We start from the raw sequence: 27,296 nt of genomic DNA, 5'->3' as shown, positions 1-27,296 counted from the left end.
TCTGTAACAGTTGATATAAACAGGCTGTCCTTTTTATAATGCAAAGTGAGAACTTTCCCTACTGTGTTTGATAAATGTTGTCCAGGTTCCATTGCCAAGAATGTGTTGTCTAAAATGCCTGTTTAGTTTTCAAGGATGGAACTCCACCCTTTACTTGGTTTTAAGTATGTATGGAATGTTATGATAGGACATAGTAATAGTGGTGGTCAGATGTGGAAATGATAGGGAGACAAATATACATGTGAAATAAACTCAGTATTTTAATAAAGTAAAAAAAAAGAAAAGAAATTTGATAGCAGAAAGAGTGGCTCCATTTCTTGAGAGGTAGATATATATTAACCAAGGTTATAAACTTTATATTATTTAAAATTGTAAATTCACCCCTCTTGTAATTGCAGTGTTGTTATCACACTTAGAAAATGAAAAAAAAAGAAGTCCTTGAGGTTATAGGCTTTGTGTATGTGCATGAATATCCCCAGTTGCCAAAAACCCATATTTACAATTGAAATGGTTGGAACAAGATCCAAGCACTTGGTGATTGTGTCCTTGAAATTTGGGTTCCTTTCCCCTTTCCTCCCTCCTTTTTTATTTACTGGAAAAAAAAGATATGTCTGTCCTATTCATTTTCTAATTTACTGCAAAGTCAATGAAATTGGGAACCTAAGTTTTAGCATTAACAACGGTATCTGGCATCCCATAGGCACTTATTTGGTTTTGGTGAATACTGTTAACAATACTCAAGGCCTTGTGCTTTGTCCCTGCAGGTTGATCCGAAAGATTACATGTTCAGTGGACTGAAGGATGAAACAGTAGGTCGATTACCTGGAAAAGTGGCAGGACAACAATTTGTCATTCAAGACTGTGAGAACTGTAACATCTATATTTTTGATCACTCAGCTACCATTACCATTGATGACTGCACCAACTGCATACTTTTTTTGGGACCAGTGAAAGGCAGCGTGTTTTTCCGAAATTGTAGGGATTGCAAGTGTACATTAGCTTGCCAACAATTTCGTGTGAGGGACTGTAGAAAGTTGGAAGTCTTTCTGTGCTGTGCCACTCAACCTATTATTGAATCTTCCACAAATATCAAGTTTGGCTGTTTTCAGTGGTACTACCCTGAATTAGCAGCCCAATTCAAAGATGCAGGGCTCAGTATCTTCAATAACATATGGAGTCACGTTCATGATTTTACACCTGTATCAGGAGAGCTCAACTGGAGCCTTCTTCCAGAAAATGCTGTGATTCAGGACTATGTTCCTATTCCAGCTACTGAAGAATTCAAAGCTGTACGAATTTCCACAGAAGCCAATAGAAGCATTGTTCCCATATCCAAGGGTCAGAGACAGAAGAGCAGTGATGAGTCATGCCTAGTGGTATTATTTGCTGATGATTATACAACTGCAAATGCCAGGAAACTAATTGATGAGGTAAGGAGAAAAAGAAGAGAAATAGACAGATAGGACCATGCTGCTTTGGAGAATTTCTAGGTTTTATTGTTATTATTTACAAATTATTAGAAATACTGGCAACCCTCAAGGTATAGTCCCCCAAATCCTTAGAAGCAGATCCCTTGGGCCTCAAACTCCTTTCTCAAGACAACTTTTTAATCTAATTCAATTTAGTAAGCATTCATTAGCACCAATTATGTGCAAGTTATGCTGTTACCATATTTCATTCATTATGTGATGCGTGTTTGTTTTCCACATCTTTGCTGAAATACCTTGTAATTAGTTGCAACTTAGAAATAATAGAATGTAGGTGATGCTGGAAATTAAGGCATACAGATACAATTTTTTGCCTCAAAGAATTTCCATTCTTCATCATAAACAATTTCCACACATGCTCACAATAGTACTGCATATTGAAACATGGCCTTTTCTAAAGATTTACTGAGAAAATTTCTTTGGAGTTTTAATTGGCTAGATGTTGGAAATGACATTTAAGAATACAACTTTTAGACCCTGCTTTGACACTGTCATCCACATTGGGCTCCTTATTTTTTATTGCCCCATCACCATTGGTAGGAGGCTGGGATATACAAATAATATGAATAAGATGGGAATTGGAATGGCAAAATCTCCAAGACTTTTGAGTGGTGGCTTTCAGTGAGTTCATTAAGTAGAGAAGAGTAAATGCATAGCAGCTTCTCCTCAAAGCATTTGAGGAGGGAGAAGTTAAGGCTCCAGAAGCAGTAGTTCCTTTGTTGGTAGGTGCAACAGTAGGAAGATGTATTGAACAGAATTTATCCAGTAGGAATCTGTTTGAACTTCAAATTCAAGCTTCCAGAGGTAGATACGTAAGTTTCTTTCTAAACGGATTGTTTTAAAGTTGAAGCATACCAAAAGGAGTGATGGTGTTGACAAGAAGTAAAAAGGAATACCTCCCTGTAGGTATACATCTGTAATGTGAAGAACCCATGTCTGACATCTACAAAGTATATTTTGAGGTACAGCTTTTAAAACTATAGAAGCTGAAGTATAATTTTGATATTTTCTTTTTTCTTTTCTCTTTTTTTTTTAAAATTCAGGGTCTCTCTGTGTAGCCCTGCCTAACCTAAAACTTACTATGTAGAGCAGGACTGTGTCTTGAACTTCCATCAATCCTCCTGCCTCTGCATCCCAGTGGCTTAAGCCATTGTGTCTGGCTTAAGATGTTGATGTTTTCTTTTGTTATGCCAGTATGATAAGAAGCATGCTGTAAGTTTTGTAAGATGTAGAAAAATATGCTTGTAGCCTTTGCACTATCTAGTCACATGTTAATTCAACATCTGAGAAGTAAATATCTTCATTATGTTGTATGGCAAATTTCTTTTGTATGGTGAATTTTTATTACATATAATTTTCAGAACATTAATCATTCAAGTTAAACTCCATTTTGGTAGATAATCAGGAGTCAACACACAGATATTTTAACATGTTTAAAGAAAAAAAGCCATCAGCACAGTCTTCGTGAGTCATCAATGTTCTGAACCCTTTGACTTTTGGTATCTGATGTGTGAAATGGCCTTCACAAGATTATGACTTAGAAGAGTGATATTCTTTAAATATCCTTCTGGAATGCAAAATGAAAATCCTACACTACTACTACTAATAGTAGCTTAATCTTACATAATGTTAGGTATATGTCAGGCACTGTTAAAAAGGAGTCACATGAATTAAAGGTTGTTCAAAACAACCCTGTGAACCACAGACAGGGTAAGTAACTTGGCAAAGGTCACTTAGCTAGCTGGTAAACAGCAAAGCTGTGATTCATCCATGCAGGCTGATAGTCTTCCTGAGTATTAACCCTTAAACATAAAGCTGTATTGCTGTCCCAGTGCTGAAAGAAAGCTGATGGATGCTTGGTGTGGCAATGTGACCCAAAGCTTGTTGAGTCAGGGGACTTCTAAACTAAAGATGCTTTGGTTAGTATTGTCTAGTTCTGAAAGCACAAAATGAAGGAATAAATGATTTAAAATGAAGTTGTTTAGAGGTCACCAGTGTTCCTGTAATGCCTCACTTATGCTCTGTAAGTAAGCCCAATAAACTAATTGGTTCACACAAAAAGAAAAAAAGGAAGAGAGTGCAAAAGAAAGAAATTGAAAATGAAAATTACATATTGAGAGTATCAAAGCATGCTGAATAATAAAATACCAACACATTTTTAGTTGTAAAACTTTATTGTTTTTAAAAAAATGACACTAAAGATTTAAAATAGAGGAAAGTTCCTTCCACCTTCCCACCTAAAAAGTTTGTAAGTATGGGCCACAAAGCATTTTCTTCACTTAAGATGATAACTTTGGAATAGGTTAAAGATGATTCCCACAGGCAGTGCACTTCACAGGCAGCCACAGTCTCATAGTTAAGTTAGTCAACTTCCCTCTCCAGAGAATTCATAGGTAATGCCTATGTTTAATTGGAAAGGGTAAAATGCACATGGGTCCCAGAGTTTTCCATTTGATGTGAATTTGATTTTTCTTTTTCTATTGATTTTCTGAAAAGTTCCATGGGTGTTATTTTCTTTTGCTTTTTTCCTCACAAGGAGTGTGTAAAATTTCTTTGTATATAGCATAATATTGGCAAGTGACCAATGATATTTGAATTCATTGGTTCATATGTGATTGAGTTTTCAGTGAGTTTACTCCATGCATCCTCAAAACCATTAATGAATACAAAAGGCATAAGGAGCCCAACTAACACACTGAGGGTCTTCATCACATCATGACTCAATCCATCATGCTAGGAAAAGGAACAGACATAAATGTTATGTTGAGAGATTATATATTATTTTAAATAATACTTGAGTTAACAAAGAAACTAGTTAGTTCTGAAAAAAATAAAAGTTAAGTTTTTCTCACAGTACAACAATGTTAGGACAGCTTAGACTTGCTTGCTTTTATATGAATCACATATATTTCTGGGATAAATTAGAGTAAACAAGGCTTGAATTAAGTATATTTTATAATTGAAATTGGTTAGTCACCACAATTTAAAAGTCCAGAAATATGATTTTCATGTAAAAGAGTCTCTAAACATCTTCAGTGAAAATATTAAGGTAGATACAGCTTCATAGTTCATGTTTTGTTTTAGATAATGGTATTTTCAATTAATCTCTTTTTTTTTGAGAAAATGTCTTATGCAGCTTGTGTTGGCCTTGAGCTGGGTATGTAGCCAAAGATGGCCTTGAATTTTTGATCCTCCTGCCTTAACCTCTTGAGCACTAGGATTATAGCATGAACCAATATGCTTGGCCATTTAAGCATAATTTTTTTAGTTTATATCTGTCTATAAAATTAGAAACACTGGTGAGATTGATTCTGATATTTTAAGTCTTTACAGTTACCGTCCAGCAATAATGTCCATAGAGTTTCTCATAATTTTTAATGTATCTTCTTGTCTGAGGGAGCACTGAGTGAGAATTCTGAAATAGGATTTGAGTTTCATTCAATTTGATGATATGATATTCAATAATATAACCATAGCATGAAATATTATGAGCTGTTACCACTGATTTTATAGAATAAATTGTAAAATGTCTGCAATCAAGTAAATACAAATTTATAAAGATATGTAGGCAACTGATTTTTTTTTAAAAAGAATTCTCCATTTTATTTTTTTTTCAGACATGGTTTCTCTGTGTAGGTCTGGCTGTCCTGGAACTCGCTCTGTATACCAGGCTGGCCTTGAACTCAGAGATCTTCTTACCTGTGCCTCCTGAGTGCTGGGATCAAACAACAGCCACCACCACCACCTAGCCTGAAAAAGAATTCTTTAATCCACTATCACATTAACTTGAATTAAAATCAAAGCTCTGTTGACTAATAGTTATATGACCTTGGGAAAGTTCTTAACCATGTCATATCTTAGCTGTCTCATGTCTACAAGGAATATGGTAGTAGTACCCATCTCATGAAAGGTTAAATGTGTAATATATATATATATATATATATATATATATATATATATATATATTACATAACATTCAGAAAACTTCATGTACATAGTAAATGCTCTCATACAGGTGGTCTATCATTCTTGCACTATACTATACAAATTGCTGTGATGGTTTTAAAAATTAAAATTAGGAGTATTTTTCATTTTATTTTAACATCTTTATTATATTTAACAAAATATGTTAATTGTAATGAACTATGGTATTTTTCATTGAACATTTACTGTATCATCAAATTAAGCTTCTGTTTAGTAGTTGTAAAGAAACAACAGCAGAGTGTGAATTACTCAGAACTAAAACAAAAATCAGAATGCTGTGTTGCATTATATACAGAAAAATGCTCAAGTGACAAAACCTTGCTTTCATCTCAGAGGTTCATTTTAAAATCTGAATGAAATTTTATTCTCCACAGATGGTTGGGAAAGGGTTTTGCCTGGTGCAGACAAAGGAAGTGTCAATGAAAGCCGAAGATGCCCAAAGGGTTTTCCGAGAAAAGGCATCTGACTTTTTTCTTCTTCTGAACAAAGGTATTTTCTGGATGACTGGACTACTTTTGTGCATATTTTCTTGATTAACTCTCTTAATATTTCTCTTCTTCTGTGTTGCTTTCTCTTCCTCTTTTGTTTTGGTTTTTTCCCCAATACTCAAGAAGCCCTGTATAACTCCCTTTTTTCCTGTTTGTGTTCTTAGTATTTAAACAGTCACATTTCTATATTATTTTAGTTTTCATTTTATTACTATTTTACCTTTATACTGTTGCAAAGTACATGATAAAGATGTGCTTTAGCTGTACTGAAAAAGAAGTAAGAAATATAAAGTCACTATTTTCTGTTTTCATATAATTAACTGTGGGGCGTTTACCCAACCACCCCCACAGTTCCCCAGAGTTTTCTTGAGTGCGAGCAGCAGGAAATATTAGATAGAAGGATTTATTGCAGAGAATATCACGGAGATAAACAGATAGAAAATAAAGGATAGCCTCGAGAGGGCCTGGAACCTATTCCAAGGGGCCCTGACTGTCTCTACCCCAGGGTTTTTATAGAGACGCCAAGGGGTGGAGCAAAAGACCTCCTCCCCCAGCACAGCCAAGTGCAGACCATCCCAGACACCTGCACTTAGGCCCGTGGTCTAATCATCCTCTATGCGGACCTGCTGGGTAAAGCCACGAGGAACCTGAGAACGGGCTCCCACAGGTCCCCCTTTCTTAATATATAAAAAAAAATTATTAATGGGTTACAGCAATCTCCATAGCTGTTACACCTCCCAATATGGGAGTAGAGGATGATATAGATGGCATTTCTCTTTTGAATTAGGTCCAAGGTTTCTACAGCAGTCTTAGCTGCCTCAAGCCCTTTCTAAACCAAAAACTCTTAAGGAGACTACAAACTTAAAGAATCCCTTAGCTTCATCATTACCATTAACAGGTTAACATAAATATTGCTATACATAGTCACAATTCTCTCAATCTTATAACTCAAAGCAAACTCTTAACAGAACCATTTGAATTAGCATATATGGTGCTATATATATTTAGCAATTTTCTCCGTCTTACAACTTTAACTCAATCATTTGAATTTTCTTGCTAACAGAACATAGGAAAACTTCTGATGTATTCATAAACTTAAATATTTCCTTAACTCCGCAAAACCAGGGTGCATTAATATCAATAGGGTAAATATAATTTCTGCAAACATAATTCAATCTCAGAACTCCTCCTTTTCTTTATAATTTTTTAAACAAAATCCCAAACCTAGTTAGAGGAACCCAAACTCATACAATTCCTACAAAACCATATTGAAAAGCAATCTTCTCAATCTAACCATTAACACTTTGAAAACTTAGCAAATCATCCAAAAGCAGTTTCTTAATAAAACTCTTTACACTTTAAAAGTAGTCTCTTAATATACCCCATTTGCATTTCTTACTAACAAAAACATGACATTAATCCACTCAAACAACTTTTGAAATTAGACTAAGGAATATTAACTCTCCCCCTTTTCTTTATAATTTAAGCAAAATCTCAATCCTAGTTAGAAAACCCAAACTTTTCCATTTAAACAGTTCCATTTGTAACACAAAACCAGTTTTGTAAGTAATTTCATTTTTACATAAACAGTTCCATTTTTAACCCAATTCCAGAAAACAGTTCCTAGGTCATTACTATAAGTAAACTCAAAATTGTCCCATTGCAATGAAATCTCTACTGTTCATTTCATTTCTTAAGTCCCAAAATTCAAATGATAAATTCTGGTACGAGCCTTCCAAATATGAAGAAATCCATAACCAAAATGTTTTTGTAGTTTTATCACATTTTAAGTTCAAAAAGTTCAAACAAATAAATTCTTGTATTAGGCTTTCACTTCAAAATATGAAGAGACGTTTTTCAACCAAAACTTTTTGCAGTTAACAATTTTTGTTCAAACAAGCGTCTCTGAACTTATTCTTAAGCCAGAGACCTTTTTAGGTACAGTAGTATTCTAAACCGCACCGTTTTTTGATGTTAGCTCAGGTTTTTCTGTGTTGGGTCGATTTTCCAAGGATCTCAGCTGCGGATGCCTTGTTGTGCTGGTTCTGGCGTCTGCCATTCTTCTTAGCAGTTTCTGGAGCTTTTTAAAACATTCAGACTGCCTACTTTGCAGTCTACTGTGACACTACCTTCTGTGTCTCAGGTTCTTTCAACCATATACATTAAGAATAGACTCACTCTTAACATTTTTTGCCTTGCAAAGCATTTAGACTCACATTCAACATTTACATTGTACAAACTCACATATAACGTATTAACATCTACTTATTTATACTCCTTAAGGAAACTATAGAACTACTTTAGCAAATATATGTCTTATTACTTCTTATATACTACTTATATTCATTTCATCTTATTTCTTATTTAAACTTACATTTACAACTAACATCTTTACTTCTTACAAGCTTATTACTACATGTCTTAAGACTACCTTAGATACTTCTTGCAAGCCTATATTCTTAAAGGATCTATAGATCTATTTTACAAACTTATATAGGGCTACTATTAGCATACGTTTAACTTCGCAAACACCTAAAGATTTCTTAACACAGATCTAACAAGACAGAATTTCTTCAAACTCGCATATCTTATTTTCATCCTTTTCTATTTCTTACTCTTAATTATCACTATCTCTATTAGAAAGATTTTTCTTAACTAGACATGAAGTACGTACGTCATTTCTAAAGTTTAGAGTTTATAGTCAGCTTTGCTATAAAACACTGGGATTTAGTGAGTGTTGTTGTTATAGAATTGTGATAGTTGTTGCTAGGGGACTGTAACCTTCCCAGGATGACACCACACTCCAAAGTTGCCGAGTTCTCTCAGCCTTTCCGAACTGGCAGAGATGATGCACTGTCAGCAGTAAACGGTTTTTTAACTAGAGGCTGTCCATTCACCCAAATTCATAGTAGTTCCCCTAAGTGCTTCAATTCAGACAAACGTTTCTATTACAGCAGTACTTTTGGTTTGTTCTAAGGAAAAACTTCACTTCACACTGAGGGTGAAATTACCGTATTTAGCTGCTGTAAAGCTCTTCGCCAAATACTGCACAGCTATTAGGTGATATAAAGTATTTTTCCAAAGGAGCTAGTAAAGCCAAAAGTGGCACAGCTCCGAACTCTGTTTCCTCACTGTTTGCATTAACCAGTGACAAAACCTCAGAAACACTGATCGAGCCACTTTCCTTCTGGTTTCTTTATAGAAACATCATTGGAGCTGACCTTTCTTAGTTCCACGCTCCTTAGGGAAACGCTCCGGTAACCGAGCATCATTCTCCTCTCAAACATGTCCTCAACCCTATATTAACACAGGATTGGGACCCTTCCATAATCCCGAGCAGGGATCTTTCCATTTCGCATTACTCTCAGCTAAAGGACCAGGAAGATTGGAGTGAGCTCTAATATGGCCCACAAAGCATGGCAGCTTTCTTTTGTGGAATAGCGTCTTGGATTTGTTGAAACATTTTGACTGAATTGTTGTTAGTTCCAGTATTTTTACCAAAACTGTTACTATTCAAAAGAGTTAAGAACATAGATGTTCTTTCATGAAACATATCCTTCATTAGCTTACTTTGAGAAAAAGCATTTTCAGGATTTAGCATTTTCATTTTATTAGCTTTAACTACTGATGTTATTAGCAGCTGTAATACTTAGCATTGATTTCTTATAAGGAACTTTCAGGTGAAGCAACTCTTTTGTAAGAGATAGATTTTCTGAAGTTTGTTCAAGTCTATAAAGCAGTCATTTCTTTTTGAATGCCTGTTTCCTTGTCTCCTTAATTAGATTTGCAAAGGAATGACTCATTGCAGGCAGTTTGTTCAAAAGGCAAAGAACTTTTTTAATTTCAACATAAGTTTCTTCATATCTAAGACAACGTTCAGTGTATAAACTGCTCTCTTGCTTTCTTAAGGATTTTAAAGTGGCTTGTTTGCTCTTAAAGGTAGCTTTTTGTCATCCAACTACTGCAAAAATTTGCACAACTATTAGGGTAAATACGGCATTTTACCAAGGAGCCCCAAACCGCGAAGCACCTAGTTCCGTATCCTTTCAATTTTTCATTGGAACTGACACTTAAACTCTTAGATGATTTTCCTCCTTATTCTTTTAAAAGCTGTATTTTAAGTTTACCATGAACGTATTTTCGAGCTGACAAAAGTGTTTCAAGGCAATGTTGCCATCTTTAGCGGAAAAACTACCTTTCCCAGAATGCATTTCCCTTATCAGTCCATAATAGTATCAGTACCTTATATCAGTCCTTTATATCATTTCCCTTATATCAGTCATTTCCCATAGTTCTTTTTGGGTCTGAGAGTCAACTGGTTCTTTTACCAGACTTGCTTACAAATTCTTGCCCGGGAGATTTGAACAAAGTTTTTTTGCTTTTGCAACAGGAGATTTGAACAAGCATTTTACATTTTCAGCTATGGCACGTTGGGAGATTTCTATTCTCTCAACTGGCTTTAACAGGTGTTTTTCCTTCATCAGACACTGGCCCCCAAATTAGAACTGCACTTGCCTCCTTAGCGTGCATTGAGGCTGGCATTTCTGATAGCAACTTTCCTCGGGCTTGTGTTTGTCTTAGCCAGTCAGTGAAAAACAAGATCATGTACAACAGCTTTTCCATAGCTCCTTCAGAGAGATTTTCTCCCACTAATTTTATTCTCATTTTGCTTGTTCCATCCCCCCCAGATGCAGAGCTTCAGGTATCTGTCTGCGGCTCTGTTCCTCTGCTAGCTGCCTTTGGAAGTAGGGGCTTTCTTCCTCCCCCCGAATCTGCCTCAAATTCTAGCAGCTTTTTCAGGTCACATATTTTCTGGGGAGGATTATGTCCCTTCTGTTTCTTCGGAGTCTTTTTCCCCAGACAGTTCCCAGTTGGTCTCAGTTTATCCCCTCTACCCCAGAAACAGTTTCCGACACTACAGTGGCGGCTTTCCCTGCTACTGAAGGTAGGGGCTTTTTGTCCGTTTGTTTTCGGGGTCTGTGTGGTTTGCATACAGACTGAAAATCTAACAAGAGAGGTTTTTGCCATTTCTAAACTCCCATTAGGACAGGTTTTTTGCCTCATGAGGCCTTCACCTGGCCCAGTCCCCCAGTGGCTTGCGTTTGCTTGTCTGGGTGCTCAAGGACAGAGCTTATGTCAGAGGCAATCACCCCTTAGGGCTACACTCCCTCATCTCAGGGAGTCAGTTGAAACAAAGCTTTTCTCAAAGAGGTGCTTTCTCTGACAGAAAAGAAAGCTTTACTCCTGGATAGTTCTGTTCTGCCCTGGCTGGGCTCTTTCCCCAGACAGCGTTCTGACTCGGCAGCACGACTGCTTTAGACACAGTTCAGCTTTACTGTTTTCCCAGAAAGGTCCTTACTCTGATAGGAAAGCTTTTTCTCAGCTTTCTTTTTGCAGCTGTGGACCTATCAACCGGGACTTGTAGGAAAGCAGACAACAGTGCTGTTCCCACTGGCTTTAGTTTTGTTTGTTCATTAGCAATCTTCCCCTGGGTCCTGCACCTTCCTGCCTCAGCTCTGTGCTCCAGGAAGTTTGCAACTGCAGGAACCCTAGTATCCCCGAAATGCATTCCAACTCAGACACCGGCCAGTCACCTCTGGGTTTTTGGTCAGAAGCAAGGATCCAAGGCTAACAGTTTACATTGCTTCAGGGGATCTTTGCATTAGGATGATTAGGAGCACCTTTTCATTCTGAAACGCTCACTCAGAAACAAAACCCTTGATGCCTCAGCTCGGCTATAACTGAAAAGCTTGGCTTTTTTTTGCTTTTCTCAGGTAAAGTTTCCTGCCCTTTTGGGCTCTCTGTAGCTCTTCACCCACAGTCTCCCAAGCGTTTCCCTCAGGGGACTCTGACCAGCTGTCTTTTACTAGCTTGAAGAGGACAGAGCTTAGAAGAGGTTTTTTAGGAACTTGTCCCTGCCTCCTGCATTGCAGGGAGGATTTTTAAAGCTTGAAAGAGAACTTAGAGGTTTTGCTTTCTTAAGAGGTTTGTTGTTTTCCCTTAGAACTAATCACAGGTGGTCCCCATACTATTATCTTCAGGTGATTCTAATTTTTGTCCTTCTGAGAAAGTTAAAGGCTTTAGTTTTCAAGTTTGAGAGCTTTTAGTTTGAGAAAGATTAAGGCTTTAGAGAGATTTTCCCCCCAAATTTTCCAAGAAAAGCTTTATAGTTTGAGAAAGATTTTTTTTCCCCAGGAGAAAGACCAACTTTCCCCAACTTTAAACTTTGGCTTTTTACACCCCCATTTTTGCCTCAGGGAGAAATCACTTTCTCCTGCCACTTGGACTTAGCATTTCAGCTGTCCCCAGGTCAAAAGCTTCCATAGGAAACTTTTTCTTCCCTATAAGCTCAAAGAAGAGCTTTTTTACTACCCGTAAAGCCCAAAGAAAGATTTTTTTCCCAGTTTGTGTTTATAGCCCCTCAATGTTAGAAAATTGTAGAGTTTTTCTGTCTAGTTGCCTTACTTATTTTTTCCTGCACAATCTTACACTTCTAAGTTTTTCCTACACTATATTACTACCCTATGCCTTATACTTATTTTTCACAGATAGAAATTGAGAAAGGGATACAAGATAGAAAATTTTGACAGAAGAGAATTTCGCTGCAGCATCGGACATCCTTCCAGTCTGCTTTCCTTTTCTCTCGAGGATAAAACCCCTGCCTCTCAATATATATAAAAAATATATATTTTCCATAACACCGGCATGCCTTATCCACTGGCAGGGCTGACTCAGCACTTTCGCCAAAAACTCTGTAATAAAACTATTATTTTGCTTTATCTTTAGTCCCTATCAGTTTGTCTTTAGTCCCTGACCATTTGTCTTTAGTCCCCCCTTTTTTTAGTCCCACCTTTTTTTTCTTTAGTCCCTTTTTATCTTTTTTCTTTAGTCCCTGTTCGGGCGCCATTCTGTGGGGTGTTTACCCAACCACCCCCACAGTTCCCCAGAGTTTTCTTGAGTGCGAGCAGCAGGAAATATTAGATAGGATTTATTGCAGAGAATATCACGGAGATAAACAGATAGAAAATAAAGGATAGCCTCGAGAGGGCCTGGAACCTATTCCAACGGGCCCCGTCTGTCTCTGCCCCAGGGTTTTTATAGAGACGCCAAGGGGTGGAGCAAAAGACCTCCTCCCCCAGCACAGCCAAGTGCAGACCATCCCAGACACCTGCACTCAGGTCTGTGGTCTAATCATCCTCTATGCGGATCTGCTGGGTAAAGCCACGAGGAACCTGAGAACGGGCTCCCACAATTAACTTCTCATGAAAAATTATAATTTTCCCTAGTAAGTAAATACCACCAATAAGTTTCAGATATTGAAGAAATGTGCACAAGAGAGGAGCTAGAATCTGTGTATCCTGCTGAAGGGCTGCTGCTTGCCTGTATTTTCTTATAGGCATACTGATTCTGGAGGTCAAAGTACTGTCCATCTGTTGGAAGGAGGGACATTGTTTGCTCAAGGCTCTAAGTCAGTATGAATAGCAATATGGAATGCTAATTAGGTATACCCTACAGACAGGGTACATCTGTATGTGTGTTCTTTATGTATAAATAAATTATAATGAACTCTAACTGTTAGGATAATTTTAATCAGTGATGCTTTGTGTAATTGGGCTGTTAAGTGTTAGCACAATATTTCACATCCTTTTTTTAGTCATTGTAGTAGTGGAAGGACTTAATCCAGTGCTTGAGTCTACCTCAGAATATATTTTGACATAGAAACATTCAAATGAAATCTTGAAAATGAACCTTGAAACTCTCATCAACTTTTAGGAATGGAATTGAGCAGAAAGTCTAATAGATATCCTAAAGTGTGAGGGTTAGTGTTGAAGTCAGCAATCTGAATCAAGGATTTATATATTTGTATAATATTAGTAAAGAAATCTGATAGAATTGCTTCAACCTAAACAGTATCTGTCTTTAAATAATACAACGTTTCACATGGAAGTAGTAAAATGTTTTGTTGCTGGAAAAAAGTAGAACTAAAACCAGTGAGCAGATGCTATGGGAATTTCAGGAAATAAATGTCATACAAAAGTCTTAAAAAACAGAGATGCCGGGACTGGAGAGATGGCTCAGTGGTTAAGAGCATTGACTGCTCTTCCAGAGGATTCGGGTTCGATTCCTGGCACCCACATGGCAGCTCACAGCTGTCTGTAATTCCAGTTCCAGGGGACCCGACACCCATGGCAATACACCAATGCACATAAAATAAAAATAAATAAATTTGTAAAGATGCCTACAGGAAGTACTCAAAGACTGAAGCAGTCATGTCAGGTCAAAAGAATCAGCTTGAAAGAGTTTGCGTTGGCAAAATTTTGGGACAGTTTGACCATTAAAAAGAATAATTGGGGTTGGTGTAAGGGTGCCTAGCATGTTTGAGGACCTGGATTCCATTTCTAGCATCAAAATAAATAAATAAACAAACCCCACAAAGAATAATGCAGGCAATTTAACAACTGTTATGCACCTGTGGGAAAGGAAAGGCCTGAGCAATGTAGTGCACACCTGTAATCCCGGTACTTGGGAGGTAGAGGCAAGAGGAATTTGTGAGTTCAAGGCCATCCTTAGCTATATGATGAGTTCAGGACCAGCTTGAGCTGCTTGGGACCATTTCACAAAAGAGGGATGGGGCAGTGGTATCATATACATTTAATCCCAGCACTAGAAAGGCAGAGGCAGGTGGATCTCTGTGAGTTCGAGGCCAGCCTGGTCTACAGAGCAAGTTCCAGGACAGCCAAGAGTATATAGTAAAATCCTGTCTCAAAAACAAAAACAAAACAAACAAGCAAAACACCAAAGAGAGGCGGTGAGCATCATGATTATAGGCTGCCTCTCTTGCCTTCTGCTTTCCTGCCTCTTTTGTCTTTCTTTATTCTTTTTTAAATCTGGAGAAAGGGAATCTTTTCAGTCTGTATGATAACTGAACTAAGATAAGAAAGAAAGTTACAGCCGGGCAGTTGTGGCACACGCCTTTAATCCTAGCACTTGGGAGGCAGAGCCGGGTGGATCTCTGTGAGTTCGAGGCCAGCCTGGTCTACAGAGGAGTGAGATCCAGGAGAGGCACCAAAACTACACAGAGAAACCCTGTCTGGAATAAAAAGTAAGAAAGAAAGTTACATGACACCACAAGGAAACAATGAACTAAGTCCAAAATACAAGACATTCTATAAAGATAACTAGCTACGTTTCTTCAGATAAGGGAACTCTTTTAGATTAAAATAATCTGAAGAGATGTAACAATTAATGGAATGAGAGAACCTTGGTTTAATATGGGATTGATGTGAAGTGGGCTAAAAAGGTAGTTTTTAAACTAGGAGTTGTTTAATTTCCTTAGGTATGGAAATAGTATTGTGGTTAGGTAGGATATGTGTGCTAAGTATCATGGTATCAGCAAAACAAAAATAAAGCACACGATGTATAGTATATAGGGGCCAGCAAGATGACTCAATGAGTAAAAGCACTTGCCACCAAGCCTCATGACCTTGAGTTCAGCCTCAGGGTCCCACATGAAAGAAGGAGAGAACTTACTCCCACAAGTTGTTCTCTGACCTCCATAAGTGTCCCATGGCATGAGCGCCCACACACATCCACATCTCCAAAAAGAAGTAAATATACAAACAATTGTTAAAAAAAAAAACCTATGTGGCTAAATTTTGACTCTTGGTGACTATAGTTAAAGGTAAGATGGATATTTATGCTCTTCTTTAGTATTTCTATAATGTGTGAGGGTTTTTTTTAATTAAAAATTGGAGGGATTGGAGCAATGGCTCAAGGCTTAAGAGCACTCACTAGCTGCTTCTCCAGAGCATTCACTGGCTGCTCCTCCAGAGCATTCACTGGCTGCTCCTCCAGAGCACTCACTCACTGGCTGCTCCTCCAGAGCACTCACTCACTGGCTGCTCCTCCAGAGCACTCACTCACTGGCTGCTCCTCCAGAGCACCCAGGTTGGTTCTAGTCTCAGTGGTGGCTGACAACTGTCTGTAATTCCAGTTCCTATGGATCTGATGCCCTCTTCTGGCCTCCAAAGGCACTGCATGCACAATGTCCATAGACATACATGCAGGCAAAACACTCATACACATAAATAATTAAAAATAAAATAGAAACTTTAAAATTTTATCTTATTCTCAAAACCCCCCAAAATGGAGAAAATATTGCAATCTGCCCAATAGTGAGTATATTAGGTCATGTGGAATAGCAAGCAGACTTGGTCCTAATATTCTAACAGGGTGGACTGGACCCTCTTCTGAGGTGACCAGTAGTTATTGTCAGGCAGGTCATTGTCTTGAGTGGGACTGGTCTGTGCATTACAGAATGTTGAACAGCATTTATGGCTCCTGCCCTCTTGATACACATTTGTTCAGTTGTAGCAACAACAACAAAAAATGTTTTTAGACATTGCCTGATGTCTTTTAAGGGGGCAGAATAAGTTCTTAGTTGAAAACCATTTTTTTTAAAGCATAGGCTTGATCTTGAAAATTCACTTTTATTGTAATTCATAGCTGAATCTAAACTAGTCTTTAATCACAATTTAGTTTGTTTAGTTAACTATTTTTAGTTAATAAATATTATTGTTTGACTATTAATAAAAGAATCTGTGGTTTTCCATTCTAGGACTTCCAAATCTGAATTATCCCCAAAACCATCTGGGATGTGTTTAAAAATGTAAATTTCCAACTACTATCTTAGAAGCCTTTATGATATGTCCTTGTAATCAACATTTTGGTAGATTCTCAAATGGTCCTGAGCACTAATTAGACTTGTTTTCTTTTGTTTTAGAGGTTAATTTTCTTCAACAAAAACAGTAGATGAGATATGAACACTAGTAGAGGGCAGTCAGACAAAATGGTGATTTGTAGGCCACTCCAGGTGTGATGGTTTAGTCTGAATTTTCATGCATTTTATTTTTAATACATTTTTAGAATAATTTTAAATTTACAGAAAATTTGCAAAGACAGTACCAAGAGTTTCTGTAAAATACCCTTTACCTGCTTCTCCAAATGTTACCAGCCAAGGCACATTTGTCAAAACCAAGAAATTTACATTGGTAAAATGTTAATTAATACAGTCTGTTCTCATTTCACCAGATGTTTATCAACAAGTTTCAGTTCCAGAATTCAATTCTAGATCCCACATTGGCTTTAGTTGCTATGTTTCCTGAATCTCCCCAACTCTATGACAGTTTTCAACCTTTTGTTTTTCATAGCCTGAAACTTGGAAACACTTCTGGTAGATGTGAAGAATACTGTTCTATTGGGGATTGTCTGCTGTTTTCTCAGGTTAGGAAGGGTTGTGGTTTTGTAGAAGAAGTGAAGTACCCTTCTCTTTACATCACAGCCTAGGCTCAGCATGAGATGGTATCTGCTATACTTTTTTATCTTGCATTGCAGTGGGGGCACATTTGTGCTACAGGACAAATGTAAAAGTCAGAGGATACTTATGGGAACTGATTCTCTTCTTCTACCATGTGGGTACCAGGGATCAAATGCAGGTTGTCAGGCTTTTACTCTCTTTTTTCCATCAGTCTAGAGATTTATGTTTTGTTTGGTAGTTTTTAAAAATTTTTTCAGCTTTATTGATACATAATTGCCAGACATTATATTTTAAAGTATATAATCTAGTGACTTGACCTATCCATATATTATAAATGGTTACCGCAAACAGTTACTGCCCCGGCCAGCAGGGTGTCAAGTTGGGTGCCAGTTGCCCTGGCCAGCGGGGTGTCAACGGGGGCGACCCACCTGTGGGAGAGAATGAGAGGGATGGGAGACACGAAAGGAAGACAGCAAGACAGGGTTCTGATCAAGCTGCAAATTTTATTCTCCTCAGCAAGGCTTATATAGCATGAGAGGGGGCAGGAAGGAGGGAAGGGGTGCACGACGTGTCCTACGTGCAGGTGAAGGGCTACGTGCAAGTCGTGAGGCTGCTAGGCGGTAAGGTCACTGGTCAGGGCCCATTGTTCTGTTGCTATGCTACCTGACCTGCCTGACCTGTTCTTTATCTTTGGGGGCATCTGGTTTAGGGCAGGGGCTTGTTCTCTGGCCTAGCTAATACTTTTCCATGGTCCATGTTTGGTCTCTGACAAGTTACCTCATATAATTATCTTAAAATTTTTGTTTAAAATATATTATTATTATATGTATGTATGTGGGTGCATTTTCCAAGACACAACTGTAGAGGTTAGAGGACAACTCTGTTAAGTCACTTCCCTTTTTCTACCTTTACTGGGTTCTGGGGATTGAACTCAGGTTTCCAGGCTTATGCAGCCTGTGTGTGGTTGTGGTTGTGCTGTGCATTCTAGATAGTAGATAGCTCAAGCTATATATGCATCCCCAACTTGCTAATCATATAACTACACTAGTTTATATGATGTCACCAGCATCTTGCAGTTTCTCCAGTCTCTAGCCTGGATGACCCAGAACTCACAGAGATCTGCCTGCCTCTGCACTCCAAGTGCTAGGATTAAAGACATAAGCCACCAAGAGTAGTCCATATCATTTTTTTGTCCACCCATCTGTCAACAAGACCCTTAAATTCGATTCCATTTCTTGGTTATAGTGAATAATGCCTCAATAATGCAGGAATTTTTTTTCTGGGTAGCGATTTGATTTCTTTGGACTATATACCCAGCAGTGGGATTGCTGGATTATATGGTAGTTCTGTTTTTTTTTTTTTTTTTTTTTGAAGAAGTATTTTCATAATGGCTATAACGATTTAAATTCCCACTGGTGGTGCACAAAGGTTCTTCTTGCTCCACATCCTCAGCAATGCATTTCTCTTTGTGATACTAGCCCACCTAACATGTATGTGAAGTTGATATCTAATCATGGGTTTGATTTGCATTTTCTTGATGATTAGTGACATTTAGAACCTTTTCATGTGATGTTTCTAATTTTATTGATAGTTTCAAAGAAGTGTTTTGCATTTCAATTTTCTTTTCAATTCCATTAGGTTTCTGTTCTCACATTTATTATTTCCTTACTTTCACTAACATTAGGTATGATTTGTTCTTTCTCTAGCTTCTTAAAGTTTGAGCATAAGTTACAGATTTTAGTATGATTTTTGACATTGAAAACTTACAGCTAGCAGCATGCCTGAGTGAAGCATATGTACACACATGTTCTTATGAAGCACAGCACAACCTTCCTCAATTAGGTACAATGGACACCAAATTTGGGGGCTATGTCAACACCAAAATGAGTAGGGATCTCAGAAATATGGAAAATAAGGCACAATTCAGACAGCAGAAAAGATGTTTGCTTATGTATGAGGAATAAAATAAGAAGGCTGAAGCTCACTCAGCTGGGAACATGAACAGCAAGCATGTCTGAGAACAGCTACAAAAGGAGAGCAAGTATTGATGGGGAGGGGACTTTACACACTTAAGAGACTTAGAGGTAGTTACAGAAGAATTTCGGCAAGTAAGCAAATGAGGATCTACTGTATATGTATTTAATACTGATTTTTTCCTATAAGTGTGACTTTAGCTGTATCCTGAAACTTTCAACACATTATATTTTCATATTCATTCAATTCAAGATTTGGCAAAATATAGCCCACAGCCTGCATTAGAAAATGAAGTTTTATGGGAGTATGGCCATATTCATTCTTTTATCTATTCTGCTGCTTTTGTGCTACAACCAAAGAGTGTTTTTGTGGCAGGCAATGTATAGTCCAAAAGGCCTAAAAAATTTTTTTCTGGTCCTATATAGAGAAAATAACTTGACATTTAATTTAGTGAGAAGTATTTTTAAAACTAGTATAGTGGCACATTCCTGAGACACAAGGATCATGAGTATCAGGCAGCATAGGCTATATGTGAGTTCAAGATCAACTTGGATTACCTATTAGAATACTGTCTCAAAAAAATGAAAAAGAAAAGAAAAACAAAAAATTGGGGAATGGAGAGATGGCTCAGTCATTAGGATCACTTGAACCCGAGTTCAATTCCCAGTACTCATGTTGGGTGGCTCAGGAATACCTATAACTCAAACTGTAGGGCATCCTCTGCTGGCTTCCATGGGTACTTACACTCAAGTGCATATACCCTGAAAAAGACAAACATACTGTGTTTTCTACAGTTAATTAAACTTGTTTTATGACACAGGCTACAGTCTGTTTTGTTTATATTTCATGCTCATGTGAGGATAATGTAAAATCACTTGCTTGATAGAATAGTATATAAATATCTACTATGTCAACTTAGTTGATAATAATATGTAAGTCATCTCTCTCCTTAATTTTATGCCTACTTATTTGATACCTTAATGAGAGAAATGTTGAACTCTATAGGTGTCACTGAGGATTTGTGTATTTCTCTTTTCTAATCTATGAGGCTTCACCTTGTGTACTTTGGAGGTCTAGTAATTGCATATGTATTAGGATTCTTACATCTTCTTTGGAAAATCCTAGATTATATAATAGCACCTCCTATCTCTGATTATCTTCCTTTTCTAAAATCAATTTTATCTAAAATTACTCTGTTTTTTAGTTTGATTAGTATTTCATTCTATATCTTTTTCTTATCAAATCTGTATAATTAAGGTAAAAATTTTTGATAGCATATAGTTGGTTTCTGCTTTTCAGTCCAGTCTAATAGTCTTTCCTTTAACTGCTGTGTTTAGAGCATTCATATTGAAGAAGATTATTGATAAATTTGGATCAAAGTCTATCATCTTGCTAGCTTTTTTCTGTTACATTTTTGTTACCTCTTTTTCCATGTAATTGAAAATTTTTATAACTCCATTTAACCTTCTATTGACTTGTTAATTTTACATGTTTTTATAAAATTTAGTTTCATAGAAGTAAATTAAAATTTAGGTAATTTACATCTACTTTCTAATATTCTCCAACTTCACTCATAGTATAAAAACCTGCTAACATATTTTCAGATCTCCCTTCCCATATTGTGTCCCTTATCATTTCTTTTACTATTATGTTTATTATGATGCATTGTTATAATGGATTATTAATGTTATTGCTTTGAGTTGTCACATATTTTTAGAGCAATATAAAATAAGAAAAATAGAGATCATATTTAACTGGCTGTTTTAGAACAGAGGAATGCCATGGTCCTTTTAAAATGCAATTATTATTACTCTGGTTGTTGTAGGATGCAAGCAGAGAGACCAGATAGGCTGTTGCTCTAATCTAATTGATGCAGGATAGTGGTTTGTTCATGACAGCTGAGATGCCTAGATTTAAAGCTATTGTGCAGTATTTGAATATGAAGTTTACACTGAAACACTAAAACATGATCAGTATCCTTGTTGACCTCATAATTCACTTAGAAGTAATCACAGTAATTTCAGTAAGCATCATTAGACACATAGGGCTAATTAAGGAATACACTGTCATTTGCTGCAGGCCGCAGGAATATATCATAAGAACTCAGCTGGTTATGGCAAAGTCACTACCTGGAGGGATCAGGGAATTCCTCCAGATGAAGCCAAATTCCAAGGAGCTTTTGGTGTTATTTGACTTGTTATATATCAGCTGTATTCTGTTATGAAAATCATGTGTGCCTTCATAGTTTTCCCAATTGACTTTTCCCTAAGAAGGGCTAACAGTGTGGACCAATCACTCTCTGGACATACACATTCCAGGTATTTGGAGAACAGCCTCAGGAAAGGCTTTCTCTGGAATCAGATATCTCTCTTAGCCACTTTCAAGGACTACAGGAAACATCGCCCAGGTGGGCGCCCAACTTCCGAGGATAACAGTGATAATAGCCCACATGCAAGTCTCCTGACTTAAGGTAAATTCCACAAGGAGACACCGCCCAGGGGGGCGCCCAACTTCCGAGGACTAACAGTGATAACAGCCCACATGCAAGTCTCCTGACTTAAGGTAAATTCCACAAGGAGACACCGCCTAGGTGAAAGTCTCCTGACTTAAGGTAAATTCCACAAGGAGACACTGCCTAGGTGAGGTGGACGTTAAGTAAATAGCTTTACACAATTTAGCTCAGACCCTCTCTTTTTATACCAGGACTTCCAGGGCATGGGACAGAGAAGAGAAAAGAGAATGGAAGAACTAGATGGGTAAGAACTTGAGAGGAACAAACTGAGATGGGGAAGAACTAGATTGAAGGGCTAGAAGAGAGTACTAGAGGAACGAGATGGAAGATGAGGAATAGCCAGATGGGAAAGTCCTAGCTGGGTAAGAACAAGCTGAAAAGGACCTAAATGAGGCAGAATTAAGACGAGAGAATTAAGATAGAACTTAAGAGTGAGCAGTAGATAAACAGAGAGAAATCAGGCAAGAAAGGAGCTAGGCATAAGAACAGAACTGAAGCTGTGTATAAAGGATGTTATGCCAGAGGAATTAAAGCAAGTGGACTATAGAGCTAAGTGTGCTGAGATTCTATTTCCCGAAAATAGTCCTCACCGTTAGTAGTTCTCTCTCCTGAGCCCCTGGGATGTATAATATTAAGGCTGGTCCCGCTAATATTATACAAGAGTCATTATCATATTTTCTTAAATTTAGGATTACCCTAGTGTAAAATGATGCATTTACATACCTGTCTTATTGGTATAACTGTCTTAGAAAATTATTAAGCCACTTATTGGAAGTTCACCATATTCTAGTAAAGAATATCAACCAATACACCTGCTTATTTAGTTCTTTCTGAATTCTAGATTATATTTTCTTTGTAGAAAACAGGAACTGTCAGTAATAAATACCTAATTTAAAAAGGAAGAGAGACTAGGGACACATCTCAGGGGTAGAGTGCTTGCCTTACAATCCCAGGGCTCTGGATTCAATCTCTAATACCATAATTAAGGAAGAATAAAATTATCTTCTGTAACTTTCTAAACATACTACCTCTATTCAAAAATAGAATTTGGGGCTTAAGAGATGGCTCTGTGGTTAACAACACTTGTTGCTCTTGCAAAGGACTGAAGGTTGGTTCCCAGCACCCACATATGGCTCACAATCATCCATAACTCCAGTTCCAGAGGATCCGGCACCCTCACCTTACATCCATACATACAAGGAAAACACTCATTAAAATAAAATAAGTAAATCTTTAAAAAATAAAATTTAATGAACCCATGTGTTCCAACCCCTATTTCCATCAACTTTTGTCAGACTTTTAAAACATCTTGCTAGCTATAGTGACTCGTGCTTATAATCTCTGCATTTGGAAGGTGAGAAAAAAGAAGGTTGCCACAAAGTTCAGGACAGCCTGGATTCCATAGTAAGTTCCAGGCTAGCCAGGGTTATAGAGTTAAGACTGTCTCAAAACAACAACAAAAAACCTTTAGCCTCTCTTTTCACTGAAATATTCTTAATACAATTTTATTTTGTCTTGACATTTCATTCCCAAATATTTGTTTATCTCAAATAAAGCAAAATTTAAAGCATGCTTTCTTGAGTAACCATACTGCATTGTAACACCTAACGGTTAACGGTAGTTCCTTAAAGATCCTTTAATACTCAGATGCAAATTATCTTCATTGTCATATTCTTTATGTCATTTTGCAGTTAATTTAATTCAGATCTAAAAGTGAGCCCACTTGTAATTTGTTGTTTTATATCTTGTATCTCATAATAAAAAAAAAACAGGAATTTTTTCTTATTTATTTTTGTTTCATGCCTCTGTCTTATTAATGAAGTTTGGTCAGTTGTCCTTTAGTGTTCATGGGATTAACTTGTTCCACTATGTTTCTTGTAGAAGTTAAATCAAAACCTTGTTTACATTTAGGCTTATTTTTTTTGGGGGGGGGCAAGAATACTTCATAGGTGACACTGTCTCTTGTTGCTTTAAATGTAAATATCCATGATGTTTGATTAGAATTTTCAGTCATGCTAAGATTCATGCTAAGAATCATCAGCAGGTTCAGGTGGTAATGACGTTTTCAATGTGAGTCCCCTGTAGGATGCCAAAACCGTAGGAGTTTTTCCTGAACCAATTATTTTAATAAGAGTTACAAAATGATCACTTTCTGGTTATATCACCACCTCTACATTTATTAGTAAATGTTATGAGAACACCTTGTACACAGCACTGTTCAGTTGACTTGAAATATGTTTCATATCAGAAAAGCAGAATAAAGAGAAAAAATAAGCATCAATTTTCAGAATAATGAATTGGCACCCTAGCAACCCCCAGTAGTGTCTAGTGAGTTTTGTTCCTTTTTGGTCTAAATACCATTGCGAACTCAAGGATTTTTATATATTCAGTGTGTTCTAATAAGCTGTAATTATTTCTTCTGATTTCACCATGTCTCATGTTTAACCATTGGTAACCCCTTCAGGCTGTCTTTTGTATCCTTTTAATATACTCCATTGGCCTTGGATAATTTCAGTGCTTTTTGGTTCAACAAGATATTTTGGCTGCATATGAGATGGTGCACATTGGTAATCCCAGTATTCAGGAAGCTGTGGCAGAAGGATTGTGAGTTGTTAGCCAGCCTGGACTATGTGACAAGACACTGGCCTCAAATTCACTATGTAGCTGAGACCGGCCTCAAACTCCTGATCCTCCTGCTTCTACCTCCTGAGTGATAAGATTATAGACATGTGCTAACTACACCTCTCAGGTATTTTGTTTTAATGGGGAAATTTTTACATACAAAAAGTAGACAGAAGTGCTGGACAGTGGTGGCGCACACCTTTAAACCCAGCACTCAGGAGGCAGAGGCAGGTGGATTTCTGTGAGTTCGAGGCCAGCCTGGTCTACAAATCGAGTTCCAGGACAGCAAGAGGTGTTAGAAAAACCCTGTCATGGGAAAAACAAAAGTAGACAGAAGAGCCTGGTATGGTGGTACATGCTTATAATCCCAGGACTTGGAAGTTAGAGGCAGAGGCAGGTGGATCTCTTTAGTTTGATGCCAGCCTGGTCTATATACCAAGTTCAGGCCAGCCAGTGCTAATTAAGTAGTGGGACTCTTGTTTCAAAAAAGAAAAAAAAATCAAAAAAGGTAGATTGATAATGTAACAAAGCCCTGTAACTACCACCTTACTTTCACAGTTACCAAATGTGTTCATGAGTTTTCCATTGCTATAAAAAATAATAACTGAAATAATCAACTTAGTAGAAAGGAAAAGTTTTATTTTGACTTGCAACTCTTGGAGCTTTCAGTCTAGGACTGATTGGCCTTGTTCTTGTGGGCTTTCAGTGGCGCAGTACACTGTGATGGGAACACATGTCAGGAAGAAGCCCATTCACCCTGTGCCTGAAACAAAAGGAAGAAGAGATGAGGCCCCACAGTGTTTTGTGGGTATGTCCCCAAAGACATAAAATCTCCCACTATGCACCATCTCTTAAAGTTTCTAATACCTTCAAATAGTGCTTTGGGCTGGGAACTAAGCTTTTAACACATGGGCTAAAATCCAAACACAATTACACAAAAACACAATTACAAAAAAAATTACACAGGCTCATAGCCAATATAAGACTTAGGTAATTTTTTTCTTTTATAATATTTCTGAATGTTTCGGTTTCTTACAATATTGTTTTAACATAATGGTTTTGTAATAAACAGCATCTTTTACTACAAGAGTAAGATTAATGAAGTTTTAAGTTTGTCCTTAGGCCATATACCACTGAGTGTATACAGACAAAACATTGCCTTCTAAGGTTGCTTAGAATAAGTCTTTGTATGGTCATATCACTAACTTGATAGACTCATTTATTTTAGTTTGCTTATAAGTTTTAGAACTGCTCTTGTCCCCACATTTACTTTTAGCTTTGAGATACTGACATTCTTTCCAATGTCAAGTTATATAAACGGGTACATTGAGAGAATTTTTACCTGCACCCATGCCACAACACTTGACTCCCTCCCCGCCCCACTTTCCTTCAATAGGTAAACATTTTGTGGGGGTCTTATATTTCCCCCTTTACATCACAATCAAGCTTTTTGAACAGGTCTCTGGGTTGGAGTAGGTTCTCTAACATAAGAACTTTTTCCTAGAAGGCTACCTTTAGAATTATTCCTCCTTGCAAAGTTTCATTTGATACCCTCTTCTTATCACTCACATTTTCCACAGAGCCTTTTTGCCAAGAGTAAGAAAATGTAAGCTGTTACCTTTTCTTTTACTCAGTACCTATCATAATCTACAGATACTGTGGTGCTGTGAACTCATAGTTAGCTTGCTCTCTAAGTCTGGGTGATTGTACAGTTGACTACTATATTGCTTGCCTTTCCTGTATGTTTCTGTATTAAATTGCAACCCTCCAGTTATTTAGGTGCCAAATATAATACGATCTTTCTCATTCTTGTGCTTTGTCCAGGACACAGAACTACATTATACTTAGCATTTCATATTTGTTCACTTTAGTATTTCATACTTAGTACTCTATTATTCTATATTGTTTTATGTTTGTTTAATCAGTTTATATCTATTTTCAAGGCCCATTTGTAAATTCCTGGAGGTCAAAACTTCTCCATCACCATAGGAAATAAACTGCTGATCTGTTAGGAATATAGTGATAGCTGAATAAACATTAATTGAAGTGCACATTTTCATGGCCTTGGCCATGCTTATCAACAAATCTGTGTTATAGTCCAGGTTTACCAAAGATTAAATCATGAATCTTTAACCCAAAATGTAAGTCATAGGGGGTTTTAAAAACATTCAAATTAATGGATGGGAAAAGAGGTGCAAATCTTTCTATTCAGAGGATTAAAAATAAAAATTTGATCTTTGCTTTTAAAATGTAGCTTTAAGGGGCTGGAGAGATGGCTCAGTGGTTAAGAGCACTGACTGTTCTTCCAGAGGACCCAGATTCAATTCTCAGCATCCACATGGAAGCTTACAACTGTCTGTAAATTCCATTTCCAGGGTACCTGACACCCTCATACAGATAGATATACATGGAGGCAAAGCACCAATGTACATAAATAAAAATTTAAAAACAAACAAACAAAAAAAGAAAGAAATGTAGCTTTAAGACACACTCAAGGAAAATTCTTTCAAAGAGGTATTGCTTTGGTGCCTGGCCTCAATTCCCTTTTGGTTAATTTCCATAGTTGGTGGGCTAGAACTTGGATGGTAAGTAGGGGAGCTGGAAGAAAGGCAGGATGCCTGGTAAGACTTGTGTATGTTGACGTGGATTGTTTTTCTCTCATTTGGTATTTTGCCCACTAGTCTTTGTACTGCTAAATGAGTGGAGATTCTTTGGTTTTGTTTGTTTGTTTTGTTTTAAAAAGAAGAATAAAAACCAAAGAAACCAGACAATTTCCAACAGTTGAAAATGTGACAGTAAGGGAGCTGGAGAGATGGCTTAGCAGTTAAGAATGTTTACTGCTCTTGCAAAGAACTGGAATTCAGGTACCAGCACCCAAATCTGGCAACTCAGAAACAACTGTCTGTAACTCC

General features: G+C 37.2%; 1 protein-coding gene and 1 long non-coding RNA gene across 2 annotated transcripts in view; one reads left to right on the top strand and one right to left on the bottom strand.

Moving 5' to 3' along the window:
* Rp2 (RP2 activator of ARL3 GTPase) overlaps positions 1 to 27,296 on the top strand; it is a 46,504-nt gene that overhangs the window by 11,155 nt on the left and 8,053 nt on the right. Inside the window, exons 2-3 of the mRNA XM_052733961.1 lie at positions 765 to 1,430; positions 5,846 to 5,960. Coding sequence (XP_052589921.1) covers positions 765 to 1,430; positions 5,846 to 5,960 — 781 coding nt within the window. The remainder of the gene's footprint in view (positions 1 to 764; positions 1,431 to 5,845; positions 5,961 to 27,296) is intronic.
* LOC128107783 (uncharacterized) overlaps positions 25,003 to 27,296 on the bottom strand; it is a 33,742-nt gene continuing 31,448 nt past the window's right edge. Inside the window, exon 3 of the long non-coding RNA XR_008217216.1 lies at positions 25,003 to 25,147. This is a non-coding gene — a long non-coding RNA (uncharacterized LOC128107783). The remainder of the gene's footprint in view (positions 25,148 to 27,296) is intronic.

This window comes from Peromyscus californicus, unplaced genomic scaffold, assembly GCF_007827085.1.
Source record: "Peromyscus californicus insignis strain IS unplaced genomic scaffold, ASM782708v3 Scaffold_10__1_contigs__length_136768540, whole genome shotgun sequence".
Classification (NCBI taxonomy): Eukaryota; Metazoa; Chordata; class Mammalia; order Rodentia; family Cricetidae; genus Peromyscus; species Peromyscus californicus.
The sequence above is the reverse complement of the archived record's forward strand: the minus strand, read 5'-3'. Positions and strand labels throughout refer to the sequence as shown.